The following is an 18,145-nucleotide window of genomic DNA, read 5'->3' as shown; positions in this document are numbered from 1 at the left end:
TTCATTTTTGTCCTGGACCCTCTTGTTTTTATTTTGGCCCTCTCCATTTGTTGTAATGTGGTACCTGGACATTATCCACAAACTAACTGCAATCCTTTATCCAAAGAAGCTTTCGCATTTCTTCAAGCAGTGGTTGGAAGAAAGAATGCTTCTACAGAAACTTATTATCTGACAAATTTTTCCAATAGTCACACACCTAAATCTATGCAAACTTGTTTCAAGAGTAAATAAAAAGATAAATGTTAGAAGAAAAAAATATTTTAACTTCCAAGGAGTCACAATTTAACCTTCAATGCGCAATGAATTGCAAGATGGCCCCACATGCTTTTGAATTGGTAGTTTTGTTGCCAACAGTAGTCCATTTGCTTAAATGAGAAAGCCACCTGCTTAACATATTTAAATTAGACTGGGGACTTTCTTCCAGCTACCTGACAAATATAACTTCCAATGGCAAAGAAGCCTAACCTAGAGGAGACTAAAGGAACAAAAATTAAAATACAGAAAAATACAGGCTCAGAAACAAACTATCTTCTCACTTATCACTGTTGCCGTTATCATCCTGCAGAAGCAGTTCCTTATTTAATCCCATCTTCTCTAGTTCCTGGTCCAATTTATCCATGTCACTAGATAACTTCTGGTTTTTCAACTTCTCAAGAACTAATTCCTGCAAATAGGAACAATGACAACAAAACAAATAACTTCCAAGGCTGCTGGGAAAAAATGTCGTGAAGATGTACACAATTTTACTCTGAAGTAACAAAAATCAAAATGTTTTAATCAAGGTTTTAGATGTAGCTGTATTCTCATGAAATCTTAATTGCACAATGGTTTTATTCAGACATCTTCTATAGATATCTGGTACTTTCCAAATCTATTGGACTTCATTTTCTCACAAACCGTTGTAGCTCAACATACCTGAAGAGCAATAGATGTTTTTGCAACATGATCTTCATGTTGATAATCAACATGATGACAATTTGAATTATCGTCTCTCAGCTTCTGTATAATACTTATGATTTTTTCCTAAAATAAAGCAGCTATTCCATGCCAAGCAATGATTAAATGAGGAAGTCTACTGAAATCTTTCATTTCATTCAAATAAAGGGAAATGTTATCAGTTATGGAACATCTGAATATATTAAAATTAACTTGATTGTATAAGATAATAATCTGCCCTATCTGAAATACCCATAACTCATAAAAAAACTGATTATGTCCCACCATATAAAGAGTTTGCAATTGGCTTATATATACTAAAAAAGGTAAAGGTTCCCCCGCACATGCATGCTAGTCGTTTCCAACTCTAGGAGCCGGTGCTCATCTCTGTTTCAAAGCCGAAGAGCCAGCGCTTGTCCGAGGACGTCTCCGTAGTCATGTGGCCGGCATGACTAGACGCCAAAGGCGCACGGAACACTGTTACCTTCCCACCGTAGTGGTCCCTATTTTTCTACTTGCATTTTTACGTGCTTTCGAACTGCTAGGTTGGCAGAAGCTGGGACGAGTAACAGGCGCTCACTCTGTTACGCGGCACTCGGGATTTGACCCGCCAAACTGCCGACCATCTGATCGACAAGCTCAGCGTCCTAACCCACTGAGCCACTGCGTCCTACTACATTATACTACAGCATAATAAACTAAACTGAACTTTAGTGTAAGATAAATCTGTGCCTTTGCTCTGGTGTATTTGAATCAACAATTGGCTTCCATGGATTATACAGTGAACGACCGCAATGACTGCCTAAAATTCATCCTATTTTTGAGGAAGTTGTAAAGCTATTAATCATTCCATCCTGGTTTCCTAATTCCTCATCTAGATTGTAAACAGGGAAGTTATGCTTACCTCTCTTAGTGTAGCTAGAGTTCTCTGATCAATAGTAACTTGCTTCTGTAGATCTTTATTGTTCTTTTCAAATTCCTTCATCTTATTTGATGAATCTCGGACTCTAGCAAGTTCTCTCTCTAAAATCTTGTACTCCTTTTCAACTGCTGTTAATTTTATAGTGTTCTCATCCAGATTTGCATCTTTTAGCTCTACCTGCTGCCACAGTCTCTTTGTCTCTTTTTCGAGCATCTTTTTGTCTTTATCCAATTGAAACGTTTCCTGTTCCAATAATTTCTTCTCTTTCTCCAACAATTCCACCTGCTTACTTGAGATCTTCAATTCCTCCAACTCTCTTTGAAGACTTTGATTGTCATCTTCAACGCCCTGGAGTTCTTTTTCCAACTGTTGAACTTTTTTATTGCTATTTTCTAGAATTTGCTGCAGTCTTTGATTCTCAGCATTCATACTCTGGTAACCGAGCTCCAACCTTTCTGATTTCTTGAGCAGAACCTTCAGCATGACTATGTTTTTTTGAAGTTCCTCCTTTTCCTTCTCCAGCTCTTTGTTTTCTGCCTCTGTCTGCTCTAATTTTGTCCTGGTGAACCTCATAGTCTCTACAATTTGCCTGAGCTCCAGGTTTTCATCATCTAGCTGTTTATTATCCTTTTCTAAATTTTCCAGCTGGATGGAAACATTGTGCAATGTATCTAGAGACTTTTTCAGCTTTCTGTTTTCTACGTCCAGGTCCTTGTTTTCTTGTTCAAGGACTTCTACTTTTTCAGTGGTAATTTTCATGACCGCAATTTTTTTTGCTAGCTGTTCATTCTCCCTTTCTAGCCGATGAAGCTCTTTGTCCATTCCTTCTACTCTTTCTACTTTTTCTTTAACTTGCTCAAAATCTTTTTGCAACTGCTTTTTCTCAAATTCAAGCTTACTGAGCTTGCTGTTGCTCTCACTGACTGCCTCATGGAGTATTTTGTTTTCTATTTCAATGTTTTTCACTTTGGCTTCTGTACCGGCTTGAGATCTCTGTCTGAGAGAGAAAACCATTTGATTCAGGTGCTCCGTTTCTTTTTCTAGGTCTTTTATCTAGAGTCAGAGCAAAAAAAAAAAAAAGATGATTCATTATATGCCAAATATGCACTCTTCAATATTTCATGTTAGGTAGTAGAAAATCGGGGTTAATAAAACGAAATGGATTGTTTTAAACTACATTACAGCAAAATGTATATGAGAAAAATAAAGCTATTGTTGATCCATACTTTTACTCTATTTTTTAAATGATAGCTAACACAATGAGTCATATGACATTTGTCTTCCTCCAACTGGAACATGTCTATTAGCACAAATGCTAGAGGAATGGCTGAAGGTCATATGGGGACACAGTGAGAGTACCCTTGAGATAAAAGCGGGCTTTGCTGCCTTTAGGGTCAGTGGTGTCCTCTACGGAACAGGATGTCAAAATAAGTGACGCTGTTAGCCATCCAGACTCACCTCATGGTGAGATGGGTGGCAAAGAAATGTAATACATAAATAAAAGATGGTGGTCCCGGCAATGTAACTGAAAACCCAGAATTTGTATGTGTGAGGGTGAAGGTTCGTTCTCCAAGCTTGTGGGTTGGTTCTAAACATTTCATTATCAGGCTAAGTAACATCTGCAGAGTTTAGGGGACATCCCCTAAACACATCCCCTAAACTCCTCTGAAGATGTTACCTAGCCTGGTAACGAAATGTTTAGAAATCAACTCACAAGCTCAGAGAACAAACCTTCTACCTCATCCTACACCCGAGCTACAGATATTCACCACTACTGCATGCTGTGTGTGTGTGGAGGTTAAATGTATATTTAGAGGGGCAGGATTTCTATTATACTGCTGTGATCCTCACTTTGCCTCTTCTGCCCTACCCCTGGCAGATGACACTGCTTATGGCATGCTGACCAAACTATATGAAAACTGAGCAGTACTGTCCTTACTATTAACAGGGAATGCTGTCTGTTGTATTGGTACAACCAAGGCTGGAAACATAGTCTATGCCTTCTTTATTTATTAATCAACATAATAGGAAAGCCTTAGTTGACTAAAGCAGACACTCATCTGATAAGGACTATGGCACATGGAAGACTAAGCTTGGCAAAGTTAAGAGAATAAATGGTCTAAAGGCATGAATAAAAAAAATGAAATAAAATTAAACACAACCAACATTCTTATTAGAATCCAAAGAATTTTGAAGAACCAACCTTATTATAGTGTTGCACTTCAAAAAGTACCAGGTCCATAACTTCTGCTGTATTTACTGAACTGGCAATGATTTGATCTCTGACGCTGTTTTTTATATCAATTAATAATTGAAACCATTTAAAATAGCAGCAGGGCTGGTGCTACAGTTCTCTCAATGTCAGTGTACAATAGTTCATGCAACTCATTTACACCTTTAGCAATGTCAGCTGATGTGACATCTCTTAATAATCATTCTAAATCATTATATTGAGGTAACTCAACCAGAAAGATGGTTCCTGGATAAGTCAACATTTCAACCAATTTAAATATATTATGAGTATGAAAATAAAAGGATGAACTGCTTACTGTTTTTAGTCTGCTCAGTCCTTGAATTCAGCAAAAACATGTTTCTCCTTCTGTTATATCTGTAAGCCAACAATTTTCTAACAACCATTTGGTCCTATTTTAGGAATAACATTGGCAAAACCCACATCTCTACCTGTCTTTCTTGATCAGCTTTTAAAGCCTCCATTGTGTCCTTAAGATCTTGCTTTTCTTTCAAGAGTTCTTCACTTAAAGCCTCCAAGTCTTGATTACTTTGTTTCTCCTTTTCTATCTGATTTTGCAGCTTCTCAATCTGGATAGCAAAGGTTTTATGTAACTTAGAAGAAACATTGTTCACATAGAAGAACATTTTGAGAAATTAAGTATTTTAAACTTATTGTCAATAAGTTTGCCAAAGCAATATAACACAACAGAAATTAAATATTTTGGCTTCTACCTTCTTTAGATGTGGCAATGGATCAAAGACAATATAGCAGCTACTTAATGGGAGGAGATGGCATTTCTAAACTATATTTGCTGCATGTTTGAATGAGCATCTACAACAACATTGCTCTTTGATGCTACTAAAATGACTATTTCTAACTCCTTCCCTTCACCCAAAGTACCAAATGTAGGTAGTCCCCAGGTTATGTAATCATGACTATCATGAATTCAATAATACACAAGGAATGTAACACAGAGAGTTTGCATACGTGTAAAGTAATACTCTACAAGTTCTAATTGCATAACAGAATATCCAGTCTTGACTGAGCATCCAACAAGCCTGCTGAAACTATTATTGGCATATAAAAAATTAACTGGCCATGACAGTGCTGAGCTCTGATTTCTGAATGAATTGGCAATATATCCAAATACTATATCCAAATACTAACAGTTACTGTCACTAAGGATGGATGAGTTAGAAAAGGGTGAAGACTGGAGGATCAAGAACACACTTTACTTTACATGACAGGAAAGCTTAGATAAGGGGCTCATCCAATATGTAGACAAGAACATTTTACTTTAAGAAGCCTATAATCACAACAGGCTTTACTGTTCCCAAGAGGATATTTGCTGAAGGTCGGAATATCAATCATTTGTAGCAGTAAATTCAACTTGCAGGAATGTCAGGTCAGAGGACAAGAAATGAAATGGGAAGATTTAATTAAAGACTCTCAGGGTAAAATGTTACAATTTCATTTAATACATGTATTTTTTAAAAAATATAACTTGCTCAAATTATTGAAAATCAGAGATTATTTAATCTATTTTACGACATCTCAAAATCATGTCTACTAAATATATGTTCAAAATTTCTGAAAGTCTGAAGTTACCATACAGAATTATCCTTACTTATATGTTTGTTTACAAGTCAAAGGTTTTGAGAAGTCTACTCTTTGAAAAAGCTTTTAAGCCAAGTTCTGTATGTTTATTTACTCTTTAATAAAACTTTCTATCATTTTACTAAGAATGGATGTGAAGCTTTAACAGGCCTAAAATTTGATGCATTCTCACTCATTTCCTTTTTAAAAAAATAGAACCACATTGTCTCCCTCCCCCATTCCTTGACTACAGATAAGCTGCATATTTTATTAGAAAATGAATACTTTCATATTTTTAAGATATAGCTAGACAACTAAACTTGGTTATACATTTGTTTTCTTTTTCAGGCTTATAACTTCATTTCTGGCCACCTCTATTTACCCAATTCTCCTCCTAAATAAGCTTGGTCAGATGATGTGGCCTATTTTGTCAACCACAATGATGCAAAATGAAGCTGATCATTAACCAATGACTTTTATTTTTAACAGTAGTTCTTCAGATGGTCTTACCCTTTCTAGCAGCTGCCATTATTACTTATCTTTCTGCATTCTTTTTTTTTGGGGGGGCATCCTCTTAACACCCTTCAGCATTTGGTCAATCATAATCCCAGAGCTCTGAAAATACTATTCTGTTTCAAGCCAGAAGACAAACAAGTGAACTGAATCATGCTGAGTTCACAAGATCTGGGTATCACCTTAAGAAGGGTTAAATGAGATAGGCTCAGAGGCATGTGCAACTGTCATTTGCTACTTCAATTATGTAATAGATTATAAACAACTACCAAATATACAGCAAAACCTTCTTTGCATATGTCATGAATCTGCCCTCTCTACCCAAAAGTATATGTTATGACTTTCTAACATTCTGCACTAGGCTGAAAAATTTATTCAACATTATGAAAAAAAACCCAATGACAGTGAATACTAGTAAAACATGCACTCCTCAACACATAGTAGCACTATTTTCTTTACATCAGAGTTACCAAAGACTGTGGGCACTCCAAGGACAGCCCAGTTACAGTCATCCAAAGGTTGCCAATCCTAACACGCCATTCTGTTCTTTAAAAAAAACACCAGAAAATTGTCCTACATAAACCACACATAAATTAGAATTTGCAAGTTGGTTACACTCTCAGTGCAAAGCAGATGCAGAACTAATATGAGTGTAGGAAATGTTAAGATGTGTTCCTATCTTCTAAGGATGCTGTCAATCAGTCAACAGAAACTAAGAGGACCAAATAATCTAATTAGTTTTTCTAATAAGGTGTTTCTCAATCTTGGCCACTTGAAGATGTGTGGATGCCACTCCCAGATTTCCCCAGCCAGACTGGGTGTTCCCCACTGGCTGGGGAATTCTGAAAGTTGAAGTCAATGCATCTTCAGGCCAAGGTTGAGAAAACACTGCTGTAAAAAGTATAAGTGACAGAATGAAGGACCTCTGGCCTGTCTAGTCCAGCAATCTTTTCTCACAATTAAGGGCACAATTTATCTCCTAGCAGACTGCTTTCAGAGGCATTGCACTGCCTTCAAGGGCAACAGCTATAGATTGTCCAGTGCTTTTTTGGAAGCCAACTAAATTGGTAGCCAACAGTATGTCTTCTGGTAGATAACTTCCAAATACACTTGATTGGGTGACTGTAAATATAAATTATGTTATTTACCTTTTGGCCAAGCTGTTGATTCTCATTTTGTAGTTCTACAAATTTGAGGGTATTCTCTTCAGTGACTATAGATGCATCTCTGAGCTCCTGGATGATATTTTGCAGGCTCTGGTTATCCTTCTCAAGTTTCAAGATGCGACTTGATGCACATTCATTCAACTCAAAGACAAAAGATTTCCTTGCTGTTGAAATACAATATCCAGAATGCCCAACTATAAACACATTTGCAAACTTGGATCCATTTCCAGACTGATAAAGCTATTTCTTAATCTGGTGATCAGAACTGGCTAATTTATTGACTTCCAGTTTGGCATCATGGTGAGATGGATGCAGGAAGGCAGAGCTCTGCCTTCCGTGCCTGATTTCTCCCTGCTGGAGGCCCTAAAAGGGCCTAAAGTCACCCTGAAGAGGCGATGAAGAAGGAGGGGTGCCTTGTCGATCACAGAGAGATGGCGGTCTTTCCGTTTGACTTGAGGAAAGCCCTCCTGTGGCCAGCCATTAGCCACTGACAACCAAAGAAGAAAAGCACCAATTAGCAGATCGTAAACAGCATGTTTGGAACTGGGTGAGAACATTGATTCTTTCTTTACTATTTTACAACTGAATTTCTTGGGAAAGGCTCCCCAAAACCTAAAAATCTCCAAATATGAGAAGAAAGGGGATTGTAGGCCCAGCCTTCCAGAGGAACGGAAGCGGCATTTTAATTTCTTTTATGAGGGACAGAAATACATAATATTGAACTGAAAATAACATAAAGCTACAATTTGGATAAATTTGAGAACTGAAATAATTGTTAAGATTTTCTCTTTGGGAAAAAAAATCTTGAGGTGAAATATAAGAAATCAACCCTTTGTCTTAAGAGTGGAAAATGGATTTTGAATGAGGGGGCATTATATGATTAAATATTTGTTTGAATATGATTAAAAGAATGGATGACCTTTAGCTATAATTAGACTTTTATAATGAAAGATATGGTTTAGAATTAAAATAGCATTTTTTATTTTTTTCAATTTGGAAATATGAAAACAAGAGGGTGGCTGGTATGAATAAAATTCTTAACTATATAAATGTAATTAATATTGAGAAAATTATAACTGATAAAGATATTTCAAATATTGACGGGAAATCAAATTTTAACAAGAGCATGAAAAACAGGACATCAATTTACGATTTGATATTATTATTTGTATATTAATAAAATATGATGAGGATGTTTATATTTAACTTTATATCCATCAACAGTAGCAAGAATTGTAACTATGCAATGAGGGGAAAATGGAAAAATATGGGGAAGAAAGGAAGATCAGGGGAAAAACACTGGATTGTGCAGTACTCAACAGATTTACATTGAAGAAGCTAATGTTAAATATGTAAACATGTTGTTTACTAAGTACTAAAGATTATAATTGTTCAAAATCAATAAAACATCAAAAAAGAACTAATTTATTTAAATAAAATCTTTTAATTTATATTAAATAACTTTAATTCATTTAAATAATATCCATTTAAAAACAAGGGGCCATGGTACACCCTGGCTAGTCTTAATTTATCAAAATATCATTCTATACAACTAATAAAAAATAATCATCTTTAAATCCATTAACGTGGACTTTAAGGGAAGCCCAGCTTAACAGAGAGTATCTCATTCTGCATAATGAATCATTCTGTGTAATGAAGTAAAATGAGTCATTTTTAAAAATGAGAAAGGAAAGGAAGAATATCTCATAAGACTGGAATACATAATTATTTTTGTTTACTGTGCCATATATGAACCCAAGATCACTATGGGAATTCTTCCTTTTTTCCACTAATTCTGAATTAATATACAAAAATCAAATACATATGACATGAGGACTAGCAAACTGATCTGTAGTACTTACTATCTGAGAGATCTGTATTCTTTGACAGCTGTTCCAGTTCCTTGCCAAGGTGTACTGACTCATTCATACTCTGTTTCTGTGCCATTTCTAGCACCATATTTTCTTCCAAGAGCTCTTCAATTCTCTTTTTGTCAGTATCCCTGTCCTGATGGAGAACAAGGCACATAGTTTTATCATCTAGCTTGGATGATGGACATTTGTGTTTACAAAAAAAGCTATGCGGTGAAGGCAACATTTATCAGAGCCTTGGTGGAGCAGTGGGCTAATGCCTCCTTAAGCAACACCAGCTGCCTACAATTAGTGCAGGTTCGAGTCCCACCAGGCTCAAGGTTGACTCAGCCTTCCATCCTTCCGAGGTAGGTAAAATGAGGACCCAGATTGTTGGGGGCAATTAAGCTGACTTTGTAATAATGCCGCTTGGGGTGTGTGTGAAAGCCCTAATAAGCAGGCATACACATAGAATGAAGGCTACTGCTAAGCTTGTAAGCCGCCCTGAGTCTTCGGAGAAGGGCGGGATATAAATGGAATTAAAATAAATAAATAAATAAATTTCTTCAGTCTAAATAGGGGGATGAAGTTTATCCTGATCAAAATATCAAGGTTCATCTCCCACCAGTTTGGTGGATACTCAGTCTGAAAACATCTGAAATTGTGGCTCTAAAATCATCTCATCTGGCTTTTTCTAATAGATGATTAATTCTCTATGTAAATGTCAGCAGAACTAATCTAACATACATAAGAATAAAAAGGAAAGATAATGGTAAAACTCAAATGTACATTAAAGGATGCCAATGCCTACATTAGTGATGTGTGACAAAGTGAGCAGATCAGGCAATTATTACTATGTTTTAAAAACAATGCTTCTCTTAACTTCAGAACAAAAGAAACCCACAATAAATTGTAAATAAAATTTGGTTTAGCCAACATCCCACTTCCCATTTTGGTCAATTAGAGAGCTCACAAAGAAGGTACAAAGCAAAAGTTAATTTCCCTTTTAATCATTTGCCTCCTATATTCCTATCATATTGCTTCAGATCACTCCATAGCTTCTTACAAACCCATTCTGCCTTCCCACACCTCCTAAGCTTAATATATTCTGGAAAATATTTTGTCTCACACGAGCATTCTGAGAGTAAGGCTTTGATTATGGGCTGGAACTGGATTCTATGAGAAATATTTTATGCTTTTAGAAAGATTTCTCCAGCCACAAAGATTGCAATCTGGTGAGACCTTAAATCCTAAATGTGACAATTAAACATTTAGTTTCTTCTATGAAATATATGCTACCATTAAACTATACAAACTTAACATATAACTTCATACTTTCGAGCTAGTGTCAACTCTCAGCATTTTTAAAAAATACCGCACTGTTTCAAAGACAGTTAATCTTTTTGGTATGAGACTGCTGTTCAGTCTCCTGAAAACTAATTAGCTTGAAAAAGAATTTCTGCCAATGTTTAAAAATATCAGACTGTACCAGTTCTATGTCATGAAGTTTGGATTTCAACTGCAAATTTTCTTTTTCAATCTCATGTAATTTATCGCCACGAGCTCTTGCTAACATCAATTGCTCTTCCAACATTGTCTTTGTTTCAATTAATACAATGTTGTCTTCTCTAAGCTCCTGCAATTAAAAAAAAATCACAAAACTGAGTGATTTAACCAGGGTTTCAAACATCATACAATTTTGATAGTATCCGTTTAATATCAGCAACAATGGCATACCACGAAATATTTTACTGTAACTTAGAAAAGTAATGTTGTATCTATAAAATTCTTCAAATATTGAGCTCAAAACATAGAATTTAGCTAGATCGGCAAATGTATTATTTGAAAGCTAGAATGTAAAAGTATTTTTTATGTGCATTTTTCTACAAGAATGGAACCCTGCCCTACATTCCTATGAAAATAATTACCGTAAGATAAAAAGGATGAAATACAATTGTGCCTGATGAAACTCTAGCAACTGCTTCTAGGTGAAATGGACAACAAACAAGTGAAATAAGTAAACAAACAAACAAATCTTAAAAATTATCTCAAGGTTCTGTTGACAGTTGCAATTGCAATTGACAGTTGCAATTAGCAGTTTAGTTTAGTTTAGTTTAGTTTAGTTTAGTTTTATTTAATTTGTATACCGCCCTTCTCCCTAGGGACTCAGGGCGGTTCACAGGGCATATATAAATAACAATACAAAAGTTAAAAAAAGATTAAACCAATGCCCAGTTAAAACAATAATATAATTCTAAAACAACAATATAAAACCCATAATCCCCCATCAGGCCAGACCAGCTAATTCAAATAAGTGGGTCTTCAGGCCGCGACGGAAGGTTCGGAGGTCTGATGCCATCCGGAGCTCCACCGGCAGTTGATTCCATAATGCCGGAGCGCCCACAGAGAAGGCTCTCCCCCTGGGGGCCACCAGTCGGCATTCCCTGACTGGAGGCACCCTGAGGAGGCCCTCTCTGTGGGAACGCACAGGGCGGAGGGGAGTTGACGCCGGCAGCAGGTGGTCCCCGAGGTAACCCGGACCCATGCCATGTAAGGACTTAAAGATCATAACCAAGACCTTGAACCTCACCCGGAAGACAACTGGTAACCAATGCAGCTCGCGGAGCAAAGGTGTAACATGGGAGTACCGGGAAACTCCCAAGACAACTCTCGCTGCCGCATTCTGTACCAGTTGGAGCCTCCGAGTGGTCTTCAAGGGAAGCCCCATGTAGAGAGCATTACAGTAGTCAAGGCGAGAGGTCACGAGCGCATGAGTGACCGTACACAAGGCATCCCGGTCCAGATAGATAAGACGACAGGATGCAATGCTGGACCACTTATTACTTCTTCCAAGCGTGTCCTTTTCTATGTAGATGAAAAGTTTTAATCTCTTAATCAATTTGAGAGCAAAGAAACAGTCAGCACTTTACTAAGCAGCATGAGTTGATAATTTTCTAAGAGCATCAGGGAGGAAAGAGGTACTATAGCCAGATTCTGTTTCTGCAGCTCCTCTTCTTAAATGCCTGAGTAAACTGCACAATAAGCTGGGATTACACAGCAGGCAGTTTAGACATTCCAAAAGAACATTAAATGGAACTATGAACAAAGCTTTATTAAATTGTACCACTTTTGAAACTATCGGTTCCCCTTAAGAAATGAATTTTATACTAGTATTCAGCATCATTAGTTTTTGATCACAGCTTGACTGATACATAATTATTATTATTTTCAGAAAAAGTAGTAGTGTTTGCTCAAAACACAAAGCCATAACTGTTTATCAGTCTAATTTATTAGTAAAGGGCAATATTTTGGAGAACTCTCCCTGATCACTTAGGGTGGGTTCCTCCTTTGCTGGGCATGGGTAAACTTAAAAAGAGAAATATATGGAGCATTACACTCAGATCTGAACTTCTGGTCTGGCACTTTTTCAAAAATGAAAATCTGAGGGCAGATTTTGGAGTTGGCATATGGAGGTTGATTTCCTAGAAAAATGAGACACCAGAATCTGAATATGAGTACTTCCGGGAGCAACTGGGCACTATACAGCCTAGTGGGAGTGGTCAGGCAGGGTGCATGAGCAACGTATGCTGTTGATTACTAAAATCCTTAACCATCTGGACTTAAGGCAAGCAGAGATTCCAAATCTAACAGTGATCTGTTACCTATGGCCAGGTCTTTTGCTAGAGAGGAAGAGTGTCATTACACTGCAGTTTTAAGCAACCTGGGCTGGAGTGTTAACTGTATTCATACTCTTCTACCAGTGCCTTCCACTACAGAGAGGAGAAAGCTAGAGTGGACTTATATTTGTAGGCTGGCAGAGGGGGCTGGAATGATATGTTCCCTTTCAGGTTTTCCAAAAACTTTATCCAGGACAGGATACAATTAAGAATATAGGATGACCAGCTCACAAGTGGTATAAGAAAGAGTCTTCAGTCAGAAAAAGGATAGTTCATAACCACCTTTTATATAGAACAATGACTATCAAAGCGTCCAAAGGCTGCTGGTTCTTATAAGAATTGTATTGTTACCATTGTATGATGCCATTACATAGTAAGTGGTCATCTAATCAATTACAGAATACATTATACATCAGATTAAATTAGCAATAAATGCCAAAATTCCTGCTCTTACTATGCCCCCAACTTGCCTCCATCCGTGCTTTGTAGAAATCCACATCGTGAAGCTTTTCTTTACACCGGACCAGCTCCATCTCCAGTCTCTCCACTCTGTTTGCTTTCTCCTTTAAGGAATCTAACTCATCCCTGTAGGCCCGAGCAGACCGGGCATCTGCTATGAGGTTAATATTCTGAATAAAGTAAAATCAGTACAGCAAACTTTTGAAATGGTTTATTAACAATAAAGGAACACAATAAGGAGAGCAAGCCTAAGAAATAAAACTATGCCATCTGTCTGGTAAACTCGCAAGATTCATTTTTCTCGCCATGCACAAGTATACGTAATCCAAACTAGGCTGTGTTGTTTCTCTGTGTCATATAATATATGTGGGTATAGGCATAATCTGGTATGTATGTATGTATGTATGTATGTATGTATGTATGTATGTAATGTATATTGCACGTGGTGACCCTTTGAGAGCTGCATGCAACAAATTTCACTTTAATGTATGCCAATTTGTGTACATTCAAAGTAACAATGAAGTTATTATTCTATTCTATTTTTCAGTATGGAAAAGTTGTGTTGCATGTCTGCTCATTCCCACAAAACAAAGATAAGTCTATGCCAGAAATTATGAAACCTGTGGGTTATTACTATGCCCAGGAACTCTTAGCAACTAACGTAGCAATAAATGATCTAAAATTGCCAACTGATCTGCAGATTCAGACCTCTCTACTCACTCTTTAAGTTTTCATTCCTTAAAGACACCAAGGAAGGTTTCTTCTCCTGATAAAGATAACCAGCCCCCAAATTGGGAAGTACTATCAATCACTTCAGTTTTGTTATGGTTTCAGTGCTAACTTACTAGAGAACTTTATTTTATAAAAAATGTTTTTGAGAAGGTATCACATTCTAAAGCTTATTGACACTCCCCCCCTTTCTGCATGTAAACATTTGAATGATAAAACATACTTCACTATTCTTTATCAGTGAATCCTTCTTTCTTTAAATAATGCAACTGGATCACTGTTGGATCAGCCCAGAGATCCACTAAGGCCAAAAATAGCTAACCCTCAGCCTTCAAGAAGATCTTCAGTATCTCCTTAGCATCCAGGGCATTAGCATGCAGCATGTGGGAAAATTCCAGAATACAGATTTCTAAGAATTCAACAAGGGGTAGTTCTGAAAATAAGAGATAGTTCTCAAAACAAGAAGTGGTTCTTAAAATAAGAAATCCATGTGAACTGGATAAGATTATGACATTGTACGGAAAAGTATGAGAAGGTATGAGAACAGTAATCATCTGAGACTGGCTAAACCTTGATAGAAATTATCAAAGAAATTGGAATTGTAACATTTCAAAGCCAAAATCCAGATTGAGGGTCATTACTTTGGCTTAGAAATATTACAATTCCAATTCTCAATTTCCACCTGGCCACCTGAACTTTTAATTGGATGGATACATATGGATGAATGTACAGTATATGAATCAGGAAGGATTTTTGTTTAGGAAGTTAGCAATAAATGTTGTAAACCTATGTTTGTTTCTGTGTGTCATAAAAATAACAGGCAGCACTAGAGAAATTATAAATATCCTGTTGATGTCCTACATGTAAGAAAACAAATGGGTACCATAGATCCTCACACACAACCTCCAACCTAGCCAAAGAACATACAAAATGCTAGCTGCATCCACTATGGTGATGCAGTTACATTGCTACTTATGTCCCCTATGGCTCTTAGAGGCCAAAAATGTATTTATTGAAAGATTAAAATGTGGCCTCTAAGTACTAAAAAGTTCTCCTCTTATCTAGTCCATCAGATACCACTAGGAAACCTACATACAGAGCTTGGTGGCAATAAACCCTCAAATAGTGCTGTTCTGATACTGATAACATTTGTTATCCTAGCTATGAATTTCCAGATTCCAGACATAATTAAGAAACTTTCATGGATTTGTCTAGTTAGTTCTAAAGTTCTTCTCATTGGTGTATGTGAATATGTGTATAACTATAAATACATAGCCTAAAACAGAATATGTATCACTTTAATGTATCATTAATGTATGTTAATAGCTCTCCTTTATAATTTAACAGATATTATTACCTCCTGCTTTATTTTCTGTAGTTCCAGGACTAGCTGATCTACTTCATGTCTGGTGTCAACAAGCTGTTCTGATTTTTCTTCCCTGAGGATTTCATACAAGTTAATTAGTACCTCTTTTGCCAAATTTGGAAATCACTGAAGTTCAGCAAGAGGAACATAAAATGGTTCGAGTTTTCTTGTTATTAAATCCTCAAAATCAGCAATGACCATAGACCAATGAAAAAGAAGTCACAATTATTAGAAAGTGGAGAAATGCACCTAAAGGCATCATAACACAGGGAAAATGCTAATGAGTAGTGGGTTTCAACCTTTCTCGGTTGGCGGAACAGAGGGAAAGGGAGGGGGAAGCATTTTATGTGCATGTGTGTGCACATACACAGAACTGCGAGTACGCGTAACGCAAATGGGGTGGTGCTAGTGCCCATGTGACACTCACTAGCATCTCCCCATTTTCACCACACAGTGTCCCATTTTCACCACATGGTGCCCCATTTTTGCTGCACAGCACCATTTGCATAGTGGCAGTGGCGCTAGTGTGAGTGGGGATGAGTGCACGCACACATGTGCATGCACTGGCCAGGCTGTTTCACAACCCCCTGTCTTATAGGTAGTCCTTGGTTTACAATGGCAAATGGACCAGAATTTTCTTGCTAAGCAATTCAGTCATAAATTGCTTTGCAACAGTAATTCCATCAATGCCATTGCTAAGCAAATAATCACAGGTCACTAAGTGATCTCATATGGCTGCCATTTGCCACTTCCTGCAAGGTTTTGCATTGACTTTGCTATTCCAAAGACAGTAAAGAAAACTGCAGATGATGATCATGTGGCCATGAGGACACTACAATGCCAAGAATTCTGAGTACTGGTCTTAAGTAGCACTCATTCAGCACTGTCACAAATCTGAATGGCCGCTGTACACTTAATAGTCATTAAGTTAGGATCTCCTGTATTTATGTCTACTCATAACATTTCCCAGTGTGTATTATTTCTTTACACAAACTGTTAAGAATGGTTAGTGTATGGCAGTTTGCCTATATACACAAGTAGAAGGGATAGAGAAATGTACCAACCCCACAATGTTTTGTTTTTTTATGGTGTCCTATCCTGAAACACTTCTAAATGAAAAACTACCAATACAGATCAAAGTGCTGACTTCTGCCTTAGTACTCACAGTTCCTGCCTGACCCTTCTTAGTTTGGCTTTTGCATCTGCAAGCTCCACAGACAAATGCTGCTTGTCCTCACTGGAGAGACGGCTGGCAAGATTTGGGGAAGAAGCTGGACTTGATGTTTTTAGAGGACTCATCGGCTGTTGGGACTGCAAGTAATCTCTGTCTTGAGTGAGATCTATAATTAACTGGAAGAAAAATAATGAAAATGAAATGTTATGAGGAAAAAAATGCACCATATATTTAACTTCACCCATACAAGGAAATTATTTATGAAAAGAAAATGGCCAACATATGGACATAAAAAAATTGTTGTGGCACAAAATACAAGAGGTTACAACACATTTAGTTGAACTCTTAACAAAACAGGCCCAAGATGCTGGATTTATTTAGCACGTGTTCCTTCATGGGGTTGTAACAAAGAGTCATATCTTCACCTTGAGGAATTTGTAATCCAAATCTGACATGAATACTTATGGGAGGAAAAGAAGGCAGTAAGATTACAGGAAAATAGAGTGCTTTCAGTTCAGTTACTTATTCTTAGGTTTTACTTCTTGAAATATGAAGGAGAAATACAAGGCTCATGCTGGTACTTAGAAGTTTTACTGTCTTAAAAGAAAAATATTGACTTGACTGAACATTTCAGGATAGGGGGCCCAGGACCAGCTGTCCTTCTCCAGTATCCTGAACGTCTGGAGTTGGCTGCTGCCCAATTTGAGAATTATGATGTCACCATTTCCCTCTGGTTTCTTCAATTATTTACAGATTAAAAAGTCCTAATCTCAGTTTGAAATCTTAGAAACTGCCTATTTCTATTATTTTCCTTTCCACTATTCTAACATGCATTACTGAAATGTACAGTGCTTCCTTATAAGGGCATATGTGTTAGTGAAAACTGAAGTGTATTTGAGACATGTTTTTAACAAAAACTGTATGGAAATAATCTTAGAATATACTGACAATTGCATGGGGCAATGGCTTCAAAAACATTTTAAAAGTTATTTTCTGATATACCAATGTAAGCTCATCATTTCCTTATTAAGCATCTCCATGAGCCTCTAGTGAACCTTTTGCAAGAAAGAGTATAGTAGGGAGCAAAAATAAAAAAAAAACTGCCTGCATTTTGTATCTTAATTTGCATTGCTTATTCCCAAGCACTTTTCTGTCCATGAAATTCAAATTGTACCAAGTGACTCCAGCTGGGAGAAAACTGCAAGGGGAAGAAGACAGACTGACGGGAAATAAGAAAGAACGAACAATTGTTGTGAGTTCCTCATCAACACAATATTTTGCTATTACACTTAGTCTTCCCACTCGTCTCCATTTCTTGGATCATCACAACTGGCCCATAGGTGCAAGACAGGCCTCCTATAGTCATGTTTAATTTCATCCCTAACGTGAGACCATCTTGCAGAAAACAGGAAGGTTTTTAAAAAAGCTGATAGCAAAGGCAAAGGTTCTTGTGTCTCAATGCACAGATAAAAAAACGATGAGTGAAAATAAGTTAGGGAAGCCTTTTATTATACAGAATACGTG

General features: G+C 37.0%; 1 protein-coding gene across 2 annotated transcripts in view; it reads right to left on the bottom strand.

Annotated features, from left to right (window-relative positions):
* Positions 1-18,145, bottom strand: part of CCDC88C (coiled-coil domain containing 88C) — a 102,315-nt gene that overhangs the window by 25,244 nt on the left and 58,926 nt on the right. The window contains exons 8-16 of one of the 2 annotated variants that reach the window (XM_083350205.1): positions 16,613-16,797; positions 15,439-15,520; positions 13,364-13,522; positions 10,706-10,852; positions 9,229-9,373; positions 7,349-7,530; positions 4,541-4,678; positions 1,841-2,911; positions 537-664 (exon numbers count right to left, since the gene is read on the bottom strand). In XM_083350205.1, coding sequence (XP_083206331.1) covers positions 537-664; positions 1,841-2,911; positions 4,541-4,678; positions 7,349-7,530; positions 9,229-9,373; positions 10,706-10,852; positions 13,364-13,522; positions 15,439-15,520; positions 16,613-16,797 — 2,237 coding nt within the window. The remainder of the gene's footprint in view (positions 1-536; positions 665-1,840; positions 2,912-4,540; positions 4,679-7,348; positions 7,531-9,228; positions 9,374-10,705; positions 10,853-13,363; positions 13,523-15,438; positions 15,521-16,612; positions 16,798-18,145) is intronic. The other variant, XM_083350206.1, reaches the window with a different exon arrangement.

This window comes from Vipera ursinii, assembly GCF_947247035.1.
Source record: "Vipera ursinii genome assembly, chromosome: 1".
In the NCBI taxonomy this organism is placed as follows: domain Eukaryota; kingdom Metazoa; phylum Chordata; class Lepidosauria; order Squamata; family Viperidae; genus Vipera; species Vipera ursinii.
This window is presented reverse-complemented; position numbering and strand designations above follow the sequence as displayed.